The 21,061-nt window shown below is 32.7% G+C and overlaps 1 protein-coding gene across 1 annotated transcript in view; it reads left to right on the top strand.

Moving 5' to 3' along the window:
• The window catches only part of EYS (eyes shut homolog), a 1,478,297-nt gene that overhangs the window by 443,580 nt on the left and 1,013,656 nt on the right, over positions 1-21,061 (top strand). Inside the window, 1 exon segment of the mRNA XM_054568619.1 lies at positions 13,914-14,035. Coding sequence (XP_054424594.1) covers positions 13,914-14,035 — 122 coding nt within the window.

Raw genomic sequence — 21,061 nt, 5'->3', positions numbered from 1 at the left:
GCAACATATACACATAGCATTGCATATAAATGCTCTCTGTTTAAAATAAAGAAAGCTTTTAAATCTTCTCGCATTTAAAATAAAAATACTAATAAATTTAAAATATTATCAAGGGCCATAAGATTGAAGAACATAAAACAGTCAAAACAGGTTTAAAGACATGTTCAAAATATCTTTATATTAGCTAATATTCATTATTTTATTTTACTTTACCAAGTGGCAATGACCCATTGTAAGGAGGTGTTGAATAGTATCTAGTACAGTAGGCAAGTATTACATTATTTATTTAGTACTTGCTTCTACTGCAGCTATTAGAAAGCCTAGCTTACTTATATGCTTTTATCGATACTTGTTTTACTTGGGGTCACTATGCCAGGAAAGAGTTTTGTACTGTGGTTTAAAAACTTTCAGATACACTGTTTTCCATTATAGCTTAAGGCTCAAATATCCCATGATAGCATTCTGCGACCAAAGCAGTAGTTTTTACTCTCTGTACTCTATCAGTATGAAGCTCAGGGAGAATGAGCGTTGTCCATATCTAACCTGAAGGTAAATCTGTAGATGCAGAGCAATTCTCTTTATTCCATGCATGTATATAACAATATCCAAACTTCATATGTGTAACATTGGTTTTAAAGTGATTAATGTTGGTTATACTGTTAACATCATGGATAGTTACTGTTGGTGTCAACTAGACCATCTAGCAACTTTCTTATATACAGAGAAAAAAGAATACAGGAATTCACATATAAAGTGAATTATTTAATGTACATGATTTGAATATCACCTCAAAATTTTCAGGTTGTCATAAGGGTATATTTCAGCAAATATATTTCTGAATTTTTTTTATCTTTAAAGCTGCACTTTGGACTACCGGACAGGGTTTCAGGAGACATGAGTTCTAATTCCAGTTTTATCATTAACTGGTTATAGTAGCTTGAGCCATTCACTTAACTTCCAGGGGTTCAATTTTTTTATTATTATTATTAATAAAATGAAGTAGGTTGGGTGGATCAGTCATTTTCAATCTGTGTTTTAAGACTGGCTGGGGCGGCGGTGGGAGTAACAGGGTCCTCACGGGCTGGTACAGAGGGAGAGCGGCAGTAAGAGCCGCAGGGAAGGCTTCTGGGCCGTTCTTCCCCTGCTCAGTCAGAGCGCGTCTGCTTTAAGCCGCTTTACCTATTTATGCACCCTGGGGAAACATGTTCGTGTAAGGGTTTCTTAATTAAAATTTAAAAAAACAAATATTTTAAAACTACTGGACCAAATAGTCCAATGTTGAAGACAGCTTTGGACAATAAAAAAAATTAAAATTCTAATTTAAATTTTTCTGAACTGTCTAATAAGTTAGAAAACTGAGTATGAGAAAATAAACCATATAGCATCCTTCTGTGAAATATTTTAGAAAAAGCCAGATGGGGAGGTAAAAGCGATTTTTAGTCCATCATGTGCTTGCATTTGCATTTTCATTTGACTTTTAGACCAAAAAGTAATTGTCCCAAACATCTAAACTATCTGTAGCAGAATTGTATTCATATCCTGGAATCTATGTTTGTGATAGTCTCTCAGAAAAGTATATGTTTGTATTCTTAAGTATTATATATGTCCTGGGGATAAAACTTTGGGGCTAGACTAAATCTCTAGCAGTTAAATTGAGTCAATATGGAAAGCACTGTTCAAGACATAAGAAATGTATTTGAACAGTAAACATCAATGGCTGATGATTTATTTTCTTATGGCAGCTCTATTATTAATAAAGAATAAAATTCCAGTACTGGTAACCTAAGCCATTTATTCTAGTTTAAACACTTTCTGGAAAAAAGAAACTGTTAAAGATAAGGTACACTTGGAAAAAACCACAAATAATTTATGAAGGTAGGGCATGCAATAAAGAGAACTAAAATACAAGGAATAAATTGTTAATAGAGAATATAGGTTTAAAATAACACAATGGACAAACAGCTGATATTATTTTGAAAAATAGAATATGAATATTAATATTTTTCATAGATTGACTAGAATACAGAAAATAAATATAGTGAAAATTTGCCTTACTCTTCGTTATTCATTTAGAATAGACACTAAAATACTAATTTGCTCTTCTTACTAACAAAAAAAAATTACATGAAAATAGTGACTAAGTTTCTTAAAGGTTTATATTTCCTTTACAAAGTATTTTTAAAAGGTACCAACACTATGAATATTTATACACTATTATATCTACATCTAGTTTTTATGTTACATTTTTCCATGTTAAAGAAATTGTGTTTTTCTAAGACAGTTCTGCCTTGAATGTATTCCTCAACCTAACATGTATTTTCATTGTCTTATTTCAACATATGTTCAATGAAATTCAGCATTTATAACTTTTTAGAGAAATTGTTTTTAAATATTCCATTAACTTTCTGTCAGAATAACACATATTATTTCATTTTTGGTCTAAAGCATCAAGCTAAGTCATTTCTGCAGTGGAAAGAAATCATATTAACATATTTTTGTTTGTTAAGAATAAATGTTACTGTATATCTAATCCTGAATATTTTTATATCCAACATTTGGCAATCTGTGTGCCAATGGCCAATTTTATGTTATTATAGATTAAAATTAATATTTAAAATAACTTTAAAATAGAACAACAATAAGACGAAATGTAGGGTCCTTTATTCTTACAAAAAACAATTCACTATGGACTTTAACTTTTTTATTTTATTAAAAAAAAAGAAATCTTTGTCTTTCTTTCTAGGATCATGTGAGTAATGAATCAGAAAAAGAACACTATTTAAAATTTATATTTGTTTAATTCTTTCATTGTGTATCTAAATTTTCAGGACTCAAAAAGTAAGTCTTATAATGTGTGTTTTAGTAAAATACATTTTGTGTCTAAGGTTGAATAAAATATAATGATCTTAATATGTAAGTACTTTTTGTAAAGAAACCAGTACAATTTTTGTTTAATTTGGATTCTCAATCCTCATTTATAGAACTGGTTTTAGTTAATTGTAATGGAAGTGTTATTTAAAGGAATTCTAAAGTATATGTTTTTGTTAGGAAAAAGAGATGATTAAATACTTAGAAATTATAAATAATATTTCTCCTGGACTATATTATTGCTAATTAATATATATATTTCATGCTCTAATATCAATTATTTCAGTTAAATATGAGACAGTATGTTAGATACTGAGGATACTTAATGAACAAAACACAGTATGCCTCTGCCCTCCCAGGCTTTATATTTTATAAGTTAGAGAAATAAACAGTAAAATAAGATATTTTAAAATATGGTAAATAATAAAAATATATAATATGTATACAAGTAATTAATATACTTAAAATTTTTCATAAAAGATAAAATAATAGTGAGAAAGGAAAGTATACTACAAGGAAATGTTCAAGACTTCAGGTAGAACGTGACATTTATTTTGACCTTGAAGGAAAGATAAAATTTGGAAAGATGGGGCAGAGGTTGGGGAAAGTAAGCAAAGATATTCCAGATGGAAGAATGTCAAAGACTCAGGAAACAGAGACGGGGGATTAGTTGAGATTACTTGGACAAATCACAGGATAAGAGAACATTTTAAATGAAGTTTACTGGTATCTTACCGAGTCAGATATCAAATGAAGTTCTATATTAAGTATTCACTTAATTCCCACACACTCATCAACCAGGTACCGTTGTTTCTGACATTCCTTGAGATTAAGGAACATGAATACAATTATATAGCTAAATATTCATGGAACTTGAGTTTGAATCCTGGTTCTCTGTTAACAAAATCTCCACAGTCTTAAAACTTCAGTAAGTGTTCAAGTTTTAAGTGAGAATGAAGATGTTTTTATTCTCATTTCCAAATTAAAAGGTATTTTTTATACTGAGCATAAACTTTTAGGTTGGCAGTTCTTTTCTTTTATTCCATTAAAATATTGGTCTATGGGTTCTTATTTCTACCATTAGGAAGTTGTCAGTCTTGATATTCCTTTGAAGGCAATGTTTCTTTGTTCTTTGGTTGCCTTTAAGATTTATTCTTTGTCTTTCATCATCAGCAGTTCTATGCTAGCTAATCTTTTCTTTGTATTTATTCATCATAGGCCTGGAGAATTTTCTAAGTCAGTGGTTATTGTCTTTTGTTTTCTTTCAACGATTCTCAGGCAGTACTATTTAAATCATTCCTCTCATTCAATCTCTCTTCTCTGTCTTTTTTTTGCCATGCCAATTAAACATATATTAGTTCTTCTCATTATTTTCCTTACTTCTTGTTTTGTTTTCTGGTGTACTTTGATTGGATATTTACTGATAATCTTCTCTAATATGATTTCTGTTATTAATCTTGGATTAATATAATAATGGATTAAATTCTTAAATTTCAATTATTATCATTTTAAAACTTACTATATGTCTTTGAGTATTTCTATTATAACAGGTTTCTAGTGAAATTTCCTATCTTAATTTCTATATTTTTGCATGTCAATCATAGTTATTTAAAAAATATTCAATAACCACCATTTCTGGATACTTTTATTTGTATTGTCTGTTTTTTTTTTTCTTTTCATGAATTTCAGTTCTCAGCATTTCTAATTCTTTATTTAATGCCACACATTTTGTGCCAGACATTGAAAAACTCTACTTAATTTAACCTCCTCCAAAGAGCACTTACTTTTCTCTGGCAGGCAAAAAGAGCACAGATAGATGACCTCATTTCAATTGAGTGGGGTTTTAGTATGACCTGGGTTTGTGTTTTTGCTAATTTGTCCTTATTTCTAGACTGTGGCCTTTTGAGTTCTCAGTTAAAGGCCAGAAGTGTGTAGCAGAACCATTTCCTTTTGCAGGCTCTGAACTCCAACTTCTCTTTCCTGCACCACAAGACTACTGCATCTTTACTGGTCAGTTTAGCTGCTTTCTGCTTGCACTGGGTAGTTACACCCCGAGGAATAAATTTCTCCAAAAGGTTGCTCACAAAGTTTGAGCTTACTTTTATTCTCTTTTCTTCATGGGCCTATCTCCTTGAAGAAGCTAACTGTCAATATTTTATTTTCATACTAAGGAGATTGCTGAAAACTGCAGCTACTTCTTTCTGCTTACTTTTTTTCTGACTCTTTTAATCTTTATTTAAGTTTATTTGGTATACAATATTATATCGGTTATATTAGTTTCAGGTGTAAAATATAGTATTTTGATATTTTTATGTCTTACAATGTGTTTATATTCCTACTAATTCTAGAAATCATCTCTCATTGTATAAACATCATATATACTATTGACTATATTCCCCTTTACCTTTTCCAGCTATCCCTCCATCTCTTTCCCTTCTAGCAGTTATACCTTTGGTCTCTTTTTTCTATAAGTCTGTTTTTGTTTTATTTTGTTTATTCACTTTTTTTCTTTTGTTTAGATTTCATTTAGATATATAAGTAATACCATACGGTATTTACCTTTCTCTGATATTTCACTTAACATAATACCATCTAGGTCCATCCAGGTTGTTGCAAATGGCAAGATTTCATTCTTCTTTTCTCTTTTCTTGTCTTCTTTAACCGTTGTTCTTGTATTTCCCATCACCACTGTCCCCTGCCCCACGTACCTCACCCCCAATCCTCAACCCTTCTCCACTTTTGTTTTGTCCACGGGTCCTTTATGCATGTTCCTTGACCACCCTTCCCTTTCTTTCCCCCATAATCCGACTCCCCCCTCCCCTCTGGTTACTGTATGTTTGTTCTTTATTTCAATGTCTCTGGTTATAGTTTGCTTGCTTGTTTGTTTTGTTGATGAGGTTCCACTTATAGGTGAGATCATATGGTGCTGACTGCACTTAGCATAATGCTCTCCAGTTCCATCCGTGCTGTCACGAAGGGCAGGAGCTCCTTTTTTCTTCCTGCTGAGTGGTATTCCATTGTGTAAATATACCATAGTTTTTTGATCCACTGATTTATTGATGGGCACTTAGGTTGCTTCCAGCACTTGGCTATTGTGAATTGTGTTGCTATGAACTTGGGGTGCATATGTTCTTTTGAATTGGTGTTTCAGGATACTTACGGTATATCCCCAGCAGTAGAATTGCTGGATGAAAAGGCAGTTCCATTTTTAGTTTTTTGAGAAAATTTCATACTGTTTTCCACAGTGGTTGCACCAGTCTGCATTCCCTCCAACAATGCACTAAGGTTCCTTTTTCTCCACAACCTTGCCGGCACTTACTGCTTGTTGATTTGTTTATGATGGCCACTCTGACCGGTATGAAGTGTCATCTCATTGAGTCTTTTTATTTGCTTCTTTCTGATGGCTAGTTATTGCTGTATAATATTCCAACACACGCGCGCGCACACACACACACACACACACACACACACACACGGTTTGTCTGGAAAAAGTCCAGTCTCATTGTTAATACAACGAGAATGGTTCGCGTGACATTAATGTAAACTGGCAGCCAAGGAGAGTGGACTGGAATACACATGCATGAACAATCACAATTTCACTCTACTAGTCAGTGGGGGCATTAGACACCACTGAGTGAGCCGGTGTAGTGTGTAGCTGTCACATTCAAAATGACTGAGCAAGCAGAGCAATGAAACTGCTTCAAATTTTGCATTAAGCTTGAACGTTCTTCCATGGAAACTATTCGGGTAATTTAGAAGCATGCAGCTATGGGCAACTGGTAACTGGCAGCTTCGTCACAACAATGCACCCACTCGTGTATCACATTTCATGCAGATTTTTGGCTAAACATCAAATCCCCCAGGTGACTCAGCCCCACCACAGCCCAGATTTGGTACCTTGCAACTTCTGGCTTTTCCCAAAACTAAAATCCCCTATGAAAGGGAAGAGATTTCAGACTATTGATGAGATTCAGAAAAATATCATGGGGAAACTGATGGTGATTGGGAGAACTGTGTGAGGTCCCAAGGTGCCTAGTTTGAAGGGCGTCTTGTCTTATGTACAATATTTCTTGTACCTTGTATTTTCTTTAATAAATCTTTCATAGTACATGGCTGGATACCTTCTGGACAGATTAGGACAGATACACACACACCCACATATCTTCTTTATTTATTCAACTACTGATAGATACAGAGGTTGCTTCCATATCTTGGCTATTATATATAATGTTGCAATAAACATAGGGGTGCATAAGTCTTTTTGAATTAGGGTTGTTGTTGTTTTTTGTTTTGTTTTTTTTTTGATAAATACCTGGAAGTGGAAATGCTTTTGCTTACCTGAATTTGAATAGGTAAAGGTCCTGGCAAAGCAAAGTGTGATATTACCTTATTTTTTGCTTCCCTTCTCTCTCTGCAACATAGGAAATCCAGTCTGTATTAGTTTTTTTTCAAGAATTCAACAATTGTTTCATATATTTTATTCAGTTTCTTTCATTGTGTTTGCTAAAATAATGTTTGGCAGGATATTTTTTGTTAATGTGTGTGGTAAATAGTTTTTATTAATATAAGGACATTTTCATTAATTTCTCATTTGCTAGGAGAATTTTTATAAATGTGTGTTGAATTTTATAATATTTTCTCTTCATCTGAGACGATCAAACCATTTTTTTCCTTAATAGATTTTCTTATGTTGAAGCATACTTTTATTTCTGGGGGGAGGAGGGAGGAACTAACAGTTTATAACCAACCATATTTTGAAGATGTTGTAAGATTCAATTACTTAAATTTATGTTTTTCAATTTGATTTTATTTTAAGTATATTTTATTGATTATGCTATTACTGTTGTCTCAATTTTTTTCACACCTTTATTCCCCTCCCACCCGCAGCCCCTCACCTTCCAGCATCCCTCCTTCTTAGTTCATGTCCATGGGTTGTACATATAAGTTCTTTGGTTTCTCCAGTTCCTATACTATTCTTAACCTCCCCCTGTCTATTCTGTGCCTACTGTTATGCTTCATATTCCCTGTACTTTCTTCCCGCATTCTCCCACGTTCACTGATAACCCTCCATGTGATCTCCATTTATATGATTCTCTTCCTGCTTTAGTTGTTTGCTTAGTTTTTGTTTATGTTTTTTTAGGTTCAGTTGTTGATAGTTGTGATTTTTGTTGTCATTTTACTGTTCATAGTTTTTGATCTTCTATTTCTTAGATAAGTCCCTTTAACCTTTCATATAATAAAGGCTTGGTGATGATGAACTACTTTAATTTTACCTTATCTGGGAAGCACTTTATCTGCCCTTCCATTTAAATGATAACTTTGCTGGGTAATCTTGGATATAGGTCCTTGCCATTCATGACTTCTAATACTTCTTTCCAGCCCCTTCTTGGCTGCAAGATTTCTTTTGAGAAATCAACTGATAGTCTTATGGGAACTCCTTTGTAGGTAACCTTTTTCTTGTTTCTTGCTGCTTTTAAAAGTCTCTCCTTATCTTTAATCTTGAGTAACTTAATTATGATGTGTCTTGGTGCGTTCCTCCTTGGGTTCATCTTTTTTGAGACTCTCTGAGCTTCCTGGACTTCCTGGAGGTCTATTTCCTTTACCAGATTGGGAAAGTTTTTCTTCACTGTTTGTGCAAATAAATTTTCAATTTCTTGCTCTTCCTCTTCTCCTTCTGGCACCCCTATGATTCAGATATTGGAACATTTAAAGTTGTCCCAGAGGTTCCTAAGCATCTCCTCAGTTTTTTGAAATCTTGTTTCTTCATTCTTTTCCAGTTGGATGTTTATTTCTTCCTTTTGTTCCAAATTGTTTATTTGAGTCCTGATTTCCTTCCCTTCGCTGTTGGTTTCCTGTATATTTTCCTTTATTTCACTTTGTATAGCCTTCATTTTGTGACCATATTCAATCAGTTCTGTGAGCAGCCTGATTATCAGTGTTTTGAACTCTGCATCAGATAGGTTGTCTATCTCCTCACTGCTAGTTCTTTTTCTGGAGTTTAGAACTGTTCTTTCATTGGGGCCATATTTCTTTGTCTCAGCACACCTGTAACATTATAAGAGGCAGAGCCTTAGGTATCACCAGAGTAGGGCAACCCTCTTTGCTGCATTGTGGAGCTATCTGTTGGGGAGGGGTCAGAGAGGGAACAATGTCACTTTCTTGCTTGACTCTCCATCTGCTTTCAGTCACCTCTCTCACTTCCCATAAGTTGATTGTGCCCTTTCAGGTGCTGATTTGCAGGTGGGTGGATCTGTGTATGTTCTAGGACCCCATGGATCTCTCCAAAGGACTCTGCTGTGAGACTGGGAGTTTTTCCCCCCACAACCCCCAGATATTTTTACAACCAGAGATTTTGAGTTTTTAGTTTCCTGCACTGAAACCCTGGGTTTTGTGGCCTGTCTTGCTCCCCATTTTTCCTCCCGGCTTATCTATGTGCAAATGTGGGATCACCCGCCTGGGTGCCAACCGCAGCCTAGCCATGTGTCCTCTCTGCCCCTGTGTCCACTGCTCCTACCAGTTTGGATGAATGTTTCTTTAAGTCCTTGTTGTTGGACTTTCATGCAGTTTAATTTTCTGGCAGTACTGTTTGTCTTTTGTTTTTAAGTTGCTTGTTATCCTTCTTTTGGTTGTACAAGAAAGCGAAGACTCTCTGCCTACACCTCTATCTTGGCCAGATCTCCAGCAACCTGTCAATTTTATTTATTTTTTTAATCTTAAATTGACTTCGGCTGAGTTTGCATTTCTTATTATATTCTTGCAAGGCTTGGTAACTAGATTTTACCAGTCTCAAAAATAAGTTGGGTAGTTTCCCTTGTTTTTCTACTTTTTTTGCACCTACATGGCATAAAAGGGGATTTAAAGATTGGGAGGTAATTTAATTCAGTCTATGTAATCCTACTATCAATCTTCCTCATTTGGTGCATTTTAAAATTATATTTGTTTAATAATATATTCTCTTTTTCATGATCAATTTTCCTAATTTATATGTTCTCAAATTTGTTTACTTCATCTAAGTTTGTGTCTTATAATTGACACTTTGCTAGAGCCTCTTCCTCCTCCTCTTTTATTTGTTGTTCCCTGGTCTGATACTCTATCTTTTAGTAGGTAGCTTAAATTGTTCATGCAATGCAATTATATAAAAGTGGATAATTCTGATCCAGTTGCAATACTTTCTGCAAGTTTTACACTGACTTTATCAGATCTACACTGGTATGCCTAGAGGTAATGACTGCTATTCATTAATAATAATTATGTGTCACTAAGCATGTTACAGTCATTATTGCACTTCATGTTCAAAATAAGCTTATAAAATAGATACCATTGGCTCTTTGCATATGAAGGCAATGGAGGTTTGAAGAATTTAAATCAGTTACTTAGAGAGATTAAGAAGGTTAGTCGATGTGGTAGGCATAATTATAAAATGGTCCCAAGATTTTACCTCCTAGTATATCATGCCATGTAACAGATCTTCCCCTTAAGTATAAGATATGTGAATACTATGGGATATTACTGCCGTGCTAAAATTACTGTGAAAAGGAGATTTTATGAATATAACTAGGATTCCTAATCACTTGACTTTAATTTGTCAAATGTATGATTATCCTGAGTGGGTCTGACCTAATTAGATGGGCCCTTAAAAGAGGCAAGTTGCAGTAGCAAACGCTCTCCTCTTGGCCCTGAAGAAGTAAACCGCCGTGCTAGAAGGAGAGGAGGCCACACACCAAGGACTTAAAAACACCCTCTGGATGTTGAATGTTGTCAGTGTCTGACAACAAGAATATGGAGACTTCATTTTACTTCTGAATTAAGTTAAATTTCTAATTTAAGTCAGTTTCCTCTAAGTTTTATAGCTACAATTAAATTAATTTTGCTGACAACAACTGTTTAGAAAATTACCTCAGGCCTTGTATGAGATCACAACCCAGTTAATACCTTGGTTTCAGCCTAGTGAGAGTCTATGCAAAGGACCTTAACCACACTTGGACGCTGACCAACAGAAACTGTGAGAGAGTAAATTCATGTTGTTTCATGTTGTTCAATCTGTGGTAATTTGTTATGCAGCAAGAGAATATCACTATAACAAACATGTCTAGAAATTTAATAAGCAACAAAATAGTATTTAAATTTTATTTCTCAGACTTCACAATTAATATTCAATATTATTCTGTCCTACTTACTCCAGTATATGTCACTGATCACAGACATTTCAATCATCTGGCTTTGATCTAAAAAACTAAACACTATGTAGTTTATTCTATTGCACCTAACAGACTTGACTGCTTTGTCTTCTGTCGCACTGGCTGTGTGGCTTCCTATTCTAGTTCTGGATCCTCTTCTATCATTTTTGTCTCCCCTGTCTTCTTACCTAAATATTTTTAAAGTATGCAAAATATTTTATCTGAATTGTTCAAGAAGAGTAATGTCTATTTCATATTAAGAGGTAAAAATCATGTGGCTCCAACTTCAAAAATTATGCACACTTTTATTAATTTCAGTAAATAAATACATTTTAAATATATTTTCTTAACAAACGTAGGTCAAAGTAGAATTTAATTAATGACAAGATAATTTAATTTAAAAGTAATGTTTTACCTTTAACTATTATTTAAAATTACTGGAATTAACTTAGCAATGTTGAATAGGAAGGTGCCTTGCACTGAAAATATCTACATTCAGAAAAGTGCTTCTGAATAAAGTAGGCAAGGGATGACTAGAAATACTTGAACTCCGTGTTAGTTCTACTTAATATTCATTTCTTCTCTTTTTGACGTTTATATTTTTAGTATTGAAGATTAGAAAAAAAGTATTTCCCTCATCCCTCATGTTTTCTTTTCATATAGATTCCCTCATATCTGGAGATCACTGCTTTGATATCTGACACTTTAATGATAATTATACCATTAAATTGATGAGAATTTTCTACTCATTCTTAAGTCATCAAGAATATATACAAATAATTATTAGCTTTCAAGGAATATATGACTTTAATGGGAAAGAAATTTGATTGGCTATTTTGAATCACTAAATTTTTCTTGTTATTATTGAGATGTTAAAACAGAAACCAACAGTAAACTCATGCTTTTGTTTTTACAGAAATCATTCATACCTCTTAGAAAGTGAACTGTCAGAACCTAACTAATGGGCACCTCAACTTGCCCCACAGATTTCACATACGTGTCGTCCATCCTACTCTGCCCTAATGTGCATCCCTAAATTGGGTAGTTAGCCCCCACTCATCAGAGCACAGACTCGACTTGCCTGTTACAGAATTGCTTCCATTTAAATAGCAGATTCATAAAACAAAATGCAATCACTACATTTAATTTTTATGTAAGTCTCATTTGATGCTTACAAAAAAGAAAATGAAGGAAAACAGCCCAGGAAATCTTTGGGAATGTTACCACAATCATTGAGAAATTTAACAATGCAGAGTGACGGCGCATGAAGAGATTGCCCCTAAAATTCAGCACACCATGAGTACTGTCACTGAGTACTCTGAGTGGAGGATTAACACGTGTCAGGAATAACGGCCAATGTTGACAATATGGTGGCTCTTGTCCCTCTGCTTTTCAGCTGCTCACAAAGCATGGGAAACCATTTGGCCCTGTTAAACCAAAGCAGAATGCTCAGCGGTAATTCTTACACATTTGAATTATTGTAATCTAAATGTGCATACATGGAACATGAATTTACATGTTTCTTTGGTTAAAGTAATGTTTGAAATAAGATTGTTATTCACCTCTAGCAAACATACAGAATCCCTGTGTAATCTATTTTGGGCACTAACTGTAGCTTTTACCTTTTTTTAACCATATTTATTCTTCTTCATTTGTTCAACAAACGTGTTAAGTATCTACAGGGTGCCAAGACTCCTCAAAGTGCTGGGGTGTATTTAACTAAACGTGTTCTTTAATCTCAGGGAACTTCTGTTCTGCATGTATGTGCTTATTACTATGTCGATGTCTTAACTCTATTAGCAATAAAGAAACTGAGTTGGCATAACCTGTTACAGCTCTGTCCAGTGGAAATGTAATGAGACCCGTGTGTGATGTAAACTTTTTAGTAGCCACATTAGAAAAGGTTAAAAGAAACAGGTGAAATTAATTTTCTAGTGTTCCGTTTAACTCTTTATTATCATTACAACATGTAAATAATAAAATTATTAGTGAGATACTTTACATTTATTTAATATTAAATCTTCAAAATTCAATCTGTACTTTATACTTGCAGCACATCTCAGTTACTATATAGCCACATGGAGCTAGTTGCTCCTGTATTAACAGTGAAGATCAAGATAATAGTTGATTTTAATATTTTTCATAATGCTAAATCTAGAGTCTTTACATGTAAGAGCTCCAATTCTATTGTTTTGACAAACAGCAGTATTCTAAAACAAAAACATTTTAATATATAAGTTATTAACCCATAATAATTTGAAGAGTTTTTTGTTTATTTGCTGTGTGTTTGTTTACCCAATCCTGGAAAAACAAAATTTTACTTTTAGTATTTTGTATATTGTTATAGGTCAACTCCATACTGTAGGAAAATAATATGGAAAGTTTTACAATTTCAATAAACCAATAGTACGGAACTCACCTAGGTTAATTATTTGTAAGTAATGCCACAAAGCTGACAGAAGCTTTATTTGTTGCAGTTGTGTGTTTTACACTTGTGAGCTAGTTGCTGAGTTCCTGTTTAGTTTGATTTCAATCACTGCCATTGTGTTACTGATAGACTATTTTTTATATTAAGATATTTAACTGTCAACAGTTCTGCATTTTGAGCATAATTCATAAATATTTTCATATCTTATGTAGATGTTATTGATATACTACAAATTTGTATTGAATTATATACTAATAAATACTGTTTACACAGTTTTTAAACTGTGGTAAAAGTAACTTGAAAGAAATATTGACATTCTATAAAAATTTCAAAAGGTATAAATTGACTGAGAGATCAAAATAGCCTGGAGTAATTTCTGGATTTTAGACTTAATAGTAAAAATTGCCTAAGGTTATATAATTTTTATATTATTCCCTTAGAGCTACCAGTGCATGTGCCCATCTGGTTGGGAAGGAAATTTTTGTGAAAAAGAATCCAATGACTGCAAAATGAATCCTTGTGAGAACAATTCCACCTGTACTGACCTTTGTAATAGCTATCGGTAAGTAATATATTTATCACTTTCTTCATAAAATTACTTGGGGTGCTCGATGTCCTTGGTTTGCATCCAGACATTATTTTCACTTTATATCCATTTAAATAAAATAGGTATTACAAGATGAAGAACCATTTTCTGACACTATAGTGTCACATTCATTTGAAATTTACATACACCGAAGTCCAAATGTCAGGTCAAAACAGGAATAAGCACATTAAAGAAGAGTGTAAAATGGTGGTTACCAGATGCAGGATGCTGGGAGTATAGCAAAGATGCGATATAAGGGTACAAACTTATAAATAGTAGATAAATAAATCCTGGAGATCTAATGTACAATATAATGAATGTAGACAACAATATTGTATTATAATCATCCAATTTGATAAGTGACTAGATTTGAATTATTCTTAACACACAGAATTATTATTATTATTATTATTATTATTATTATTATGTGACATGATAGAAGAGCTAAGTATGCTATAGTGGCGAACATGTTACAATATATAAATGTATCAAATAAACACCTTGTACAAGTTAAATTTATACAATGTTATTAAATATATTTTGAATAATAAAGGAACACATTTTAATTTGTAAATGCAATTTCCAGATGTGGCACGTGTGACAAGTGCAATTTACTTCTTCAAACTATATTTTTGTCATCTCGTCCTTGTTTTAGACCATTCCATCCATGCTAAGTGAGGGTCTGCAGAATTTAAACTTTCAATTTGTTACTTAGAGATGATAATGAGTTTGGATTGCTTTAGTCAAATTATTGATATATTTTACACATAGATAATCCACATTTTCATATATAATTATATCAGTTTTTAGATGAGAAGTTTAAAGAAACTCTACATATAAATTCTGAGTAGTTACTGATATTTCAATAGTTTAATAACCAAGTACGTATTGGTTAAATTATTCTTTGACTTGTTTGGTGTACATGAGGTCCCTCAAGGGGCTGCAAAAACAGCTATATTGAAACAGAAATGTGTTTCTTCTTGTCACAGAAGCAGATCAAATGAATACAAATATACTTAGATGATTATTTTTTCAGAGGCAATCAAAATGATTTAAAGATATCTTCCAAAATAACTCATCCACTTTCTTTTGTTTTGCGGTTACCATTGAGAATTCTGGATCCTCCAAAGCATGTAACAATTTTTACAAATATTCCTCATTTTCAGTGACTGAAATGGGATTTAAGACCTGGGCTAATAATATAGTTAATTTCATTAAAGAAGAACTCTTTAAAAGCTGGCAATAGTCTAATTGATATTTCAATGACAGGAAGAACAAATGAAAAACCCTGGTAATATATATAAAAAAAAAACAACAACTCACAATGCTAATAGTTACTATTAGTTTAAAATACACAAAAAGCTAAAAGCACAAAGCTAGTTTTGTGATATTAACATACTGATATATCACAAATTAATATTAACTGCTTATCCATGCAGTGGGAAAAAGAATCAACATTCGTTGGGCTAGGAGAAAAAGCTTCAAAAGTATCTATGTTTATTTTATTTTCCCTTGATAGCTTTATTACTTTTAACTTAAATAAAATATGAATTTTCCAGTTTTTTGTCAGAGACTCTGATACATACATTCTAACATTCAGCTCTATCTTAATGACTAAAAGTAATTTATTTTTCCATTTCAGAATGTGTGTACTCACACTGCCAATCATCCCCAATGAACATCAGCAGCAACACACCCTTAGTTGTACAAATTGGGTTTATAACTCATTGTCAAGAGGGAGACACACAGCCTGTAAATCCATGGGGCATCTCAGTAAAAGGGTGCCGGAAAGGAATTAGAGGTTTGAGTTTATGACATGTAATTTGAGGGAGAGTTTAAGAAAGTGAGACCTTGGCCTAGATCAGATATTGTCAGGATATGAAAAGAATTCTGATTGGGTTCATAATAAATCTTATATAGAAGAACCGAAGTCTAGACAGAAGTGAAAGCCAAAAATTTTAAAGAGGTAGCAATCATTTATACTAGTCACGATTGGTGAGTGTTTGTGGTATAATGTTCATATTTTTGTTTGAATTAAGATATTATTATGAGGTAGACATGTTTTCATTACGATTCATCAGGATTGCAGAATAACTCTGTCTCATTTTGATATTCTGTGAAATTCTTTGTTGAAATGTTCAACAGAATACCAACTTCTAGCTGTAAACCTAGCTTTTAGTACCTGGATAGCTCTTGGATGTCCTGGATGTTAGTTGTTGCTTTTTCCCAAAATACAATGCCACAGATATGCGTAAAACATATGTTTATGTGTGTGTTTATGTGAAATATGTCACTAGTGTTTGCCTACCTATTTGTCCAAAATATGTTAGTCTCATTACATATCTCAGAGAATATCCAAATGTTAATTTATCTAGCATGACATATTTTATTTATATAAATATATTGCTACTTTCTATACAGATCTTAAATATATAAAACAAAACAAGCAAATAAATCTATAAGGCTTAATTATGCTACATTTTAATTTAATATTCATGAGACATAATCAGTCTTCCTTATAATTTTGACATCACTAATTGTGACCTGTTAATGACAAACTTATAAATGTGTCCAAAGGCTTTCCTACTTAAATAAACACAAACTCTCTTAATCCTCAGATTTTATTATTCCTCAGGTTTTTGATAGACTACTGATTTCATTTCTAAGAAATTAAGTGTTGTATTTCTTATGGATATAAAAATAGAAGTCTAGCTGAAATAGGCTTTCTGATTGTGTTTCTTTGTGATTCTAAAGATAATGCATTAATATGTGTTACATTAACATTGACTTTATTGGATTGTAAGGAGAAATAATTAACTAAATTATTAATGAGGTGATAATTTGTATATTACATGTGTTATATATAAAAAATGATGAATCGCTATTTAGGAATCTGCTTACCAAATTATCTTCTTTTTGATAACTATTGAGACAGCCCTGGCCAGTGTGGCTCAGTGGATTGAGTGCTGGCTTGTGAACCAAAGGGTCATTGGTTCAATTCCCAATCAGGGCTCATGCTTGGGTTATGGGCCAGGTCCCCAGTAAGGGGTGCGCGAGAGGCAACCACACATGATGTTTTTCTCCCTCTCTTTCTTTCTCCCTTCGCCTCTCTCTAAAATTAAACAAATAAGATCTTTATTAAAAATTGCATTGAAACATAATTTACATGTTGTATAAATTTATTTTTAAAGGATACAATTCAGGAGTTTTTTAATATATTCACAAAGAAGTGAAATCATTACCACTATCTTATTTTAGAACATGCTCATCACCCCAAAAGAAACCCATAGCCATTAGCAGTTCCTCCCCACCAAGACCCAGACAACCATCTTCAGGTTTGCCTATTCTGGACATTTTGTATAAACAGAATTATGCAATATGCGATCTTTTGTGACTGGCTTATCGTACTTGATGTGTTCAGGGGTTATATTGTAGCAAATATTAATATTTCACTTCTATTTGTGGTCAAATAATATTATATTGTATGATTTAATACACTTGTTTATCTGTCCTTCAGTTAACATTTAGTATACTCCTCCATTTTTACTTTTATTAATAATGCTACTGTAAATATTTATGCACAGATATATATATATATGCACATACATTTCTAGTTCTTCTGAGCGTATAAATAGTAGTGGAATTGCTGGGTCATGTGGTAACTCTACATTTAAGGAACTTTCAAACTCTTCCAAAATAGGTGTACTGTTTCACAATCTCACCAGCAATGTATGAGGATTTTTTTTTCCTCCATGCACTTGTCAGTACTTATTGACGTCTGTTTTTTATTGTAGCTGTCTCAGGTAGCGTGATGTTAACCATCTTACTATGTACCATCTTAAGATGTGCTCCTTTGTTATCTGTGTATATTCTTTGAAGAAATATATCTTTAAATTTTTCTCAACTGCAAATTGGGTTATTTGTATTTAAATTATTGAGTTGTAATAATTTCTTTACATGTTTTGGATACAGGTTGCTTATAAGATACAGTCTGCAAATATGTTTTCATATTCTATAGGTGAAGTTTTCACTTTCTTGATGGTGCCCTTTGAAACACAATTTAATTTTGATGAAGATCAGTTTATCTTTTTTTTGTCACTACTGCTTTTGATGTCATATCTAATAGACTATTGCTTAATCTAGGGTTGCAAAGATTTATCTTTATGTATTTTAAAGAGTTTTATCTCACTTTGTTATAATTTCTTTTAAGTTAATTATTTTTCATGCATGGCATGAGATAAGGCTTCAACTTCATTTATGTACATATAGATATCCTTTTGTTCCAACATCATTTCCTAAAAAAAAATTTTCCATACTAAATTCTCTTGGCACCCTTAAAATTATTCAAACAAAGAATATGTTTGACATATTCATATATGTCAAATATAACAAATTCTCATACAAAAAATGTATGAGATTGTTTCTTAACTTTCAATTCTGTTACATTGATCTATGAGATAAATTTGTAAAATATTTCCATATTAATAATAATGAGTTTTTCAATATATGTTCATGAAATGTCTATTTATGCCTTCTTTAACTTTTTCAACCATGTAAATAGTTTTTAATATGTAAGTATTACTTTCTTGTTAAACTTATTCTTTAGAATTTGATTTATTTTAATGTTAATTGTAAATGGAATTTTCTATTAATACCATTTTGGGAGTTTTTCTCTAACATGTTAAAATATTACTGATTTTTATATATTGAACATGTATTCTGCAACTTTGGTACTCTCATTTATTCTAATTTTTGATTCCTTAGGATATTCTATTTTATTAAATTTATTGGAGTAAAGTTGGTTAATTAAATTATATAGGCTATTGCATTGTGTGTTAACTACCCAAAGTCAATTCTCCTTCCATCACTATATATTTGACCCCTTTTACATTGTATGTTTTTCAGTCCTTTGTTGCAGATTATTTCCCACACATATATGAGTTTATTTCTGGGTTGTCAATTCTCTTTTATTAGTCTGTGTGTCTCTTCTGCCAATACCATGCTGTTTTGATTTTTGATACTTTGCAATATAATTTGAAGTCAAATAGTGTCCTTTATTTTGTTAATGTGGTATATCACAGTGATCAATTTTTGTACGTTAAACAATCCCTTTGTCCAGGAATGAACCCCCTTGATTGTGATGTATTATCTTTTTAATGTATTATTGTATTTGATTTGCTAGTATTTTGTTATGGATTTCTGCATTTGTATTCATCAAAGATAGTGGTCTGTAATTTTCTTTCTTTTTGTTATCCTTGCTTGGTTTTGATATCAGGGTAATGTTGGCCTCATAAAATGTGTTAGGAAGTATTGATTTTTCTTCATTTTTTGGAAGTGTTTGAGAAAGATGGGCATTAAATTTTCTTTGAATTCTGTAGTGAAGCCATCTGGTTCTGGACTTTTACTTTTTGGGGAGGCTTTTGAGGTTTTAATGTCCTCACAGTTGATCAGTCTATTTAGATTTCCTAGTTCTTCGTCATTCAGTCTAGGAAAGATATATTTCTAAGAACTTGTCTATTTATTCTAGGTTATTGAATTTAGTGGCATATGTATTATATCTGATTTAATAATATTTGTCAAGTAACTCTAATACCCAGACTTCCTCAGGGACAGTTTCATTTTATTGCCACGGTGTGTGGGCCATACTTTTCTGTTTTTAATATGGTGTATTTTATATGAACACTTGATCCTTTAAATAATATAATGTGGCAAATCTGGAAATCAGAACCTGCTAATTTCCAGTTGTTACTTTCTTTTTGTCCGCTTGTTTGTTTGTTTGTCTAGTGATTTTCCTGGAATATCAGAATAGTTCTATAAATTGCATATATATATATAAATTTTTTTTAAATCAAGTATGACTATTGTAAGGTAGCTCTGCTTGGCTACCTTAGTTGTCAGCTAATGATTTAACAGATGTGTTCTAAATTTCCTTTAACAAATAAGCCTCCAGCTCCCTTTAATACATCTGTGTGAAGGAATGCACTCACCACTTAACCAGGAAGTTTATAACTTCATCTTACTCTTTACTACCTGCTTATGCAGAGCCCCAAGTTCAGTCAGACAGAAGAGAGTATGCTCCTTCCATGTCTTCTTAGGCCTGTGATTAGACTTTACCTTGTGTTGCTGTCTAGTTTCCCAGAAATATGTTTATTTTTTCTAAGACCTTTATGAACATCTCATTCCCAACTTTTACCTTAAATTACATTAATTGGCTCCTTGTTAACCTCAGCTGGAATCATCACCCCAAGCACTTGCAAGGTTAAGCAATTGCCACTGATTGCTGTTAATAAATGCTCATAGGGATTTTTGAACAGAGTTAGGCTTCAGTTAGGTCAAATAAAGTCAGTTCCTGAGAATGGAACTTTTCAGAGAGCTGCCAGAGTCATGAGATAGTGACATTCCCAGGGAAGAATCTTCTGTATGAGCTCTAAACCTGTACTGACCCCTCAGTGGCTGCAAGGCTGCTGGTTTTTACAACATTATTTCAATGTTTTTGTTTTCAAGACTATTACAGAGCTAAGGAGAGGGAGATGAGGATACAGCAAGTTGAACCACCACCAAACTGGCTATGTGTGTGAGATTCAGTCATTTTTTTCCTTGAATAAAATCTGAGATTTTTGTAAGCTTTTAGTTTATTCCCAGAGTTCTGAAAAAAGTTATTTTTGACTATGTTTGCCAGTGTTCTTGTTTTTTTTTTTTTAATAGAAGAGTAGATTTTTAGAAGCCCTTTCTTCACCATTACTGAAGTGACTATACCAAAATATATTTTGTTATTACTTATAAAAGAGAGCGAGAGTGGGCATAAATGAGAGAGAGAGAGAGAGAGAGAGTAAGCATGGGTTCTAGAGTCAGAATGTCTGTACATACAAATAAAATTTGATTAAATCCCTAAGCTTCCAGTTTCCTTATCCAGAATGTAGGAATATATTAGAGACACCTCATAGTATTATGTTGATAATTAAATAAACTGTACACAAAGTATTTAGCTCCTTTTTTTAAATA

The sequence above is a fragment of the Pteronotus mesoamericanus genome, unplaced genomic scaffold, assembly GCF_021234165.1.
Source record: "Pteronotus mesoamericanus isolate MK-2021 breed Mesoamerican mustached bat unplaced genomic scaffold, CSHL_Meso_final contig_20, whole genome shotgun sequence".
In the NCBI taxonomy this organism is placed as follows: Eukaryota; Metazoa; Chordata; class Mammalia; order Chiroptera; family Mormoopidae; genus Pteronotus; species Pteronotus mesoamericanus.
This window is presented reverse-complemented; position numbering and strand designations above follow the sequence as displayed.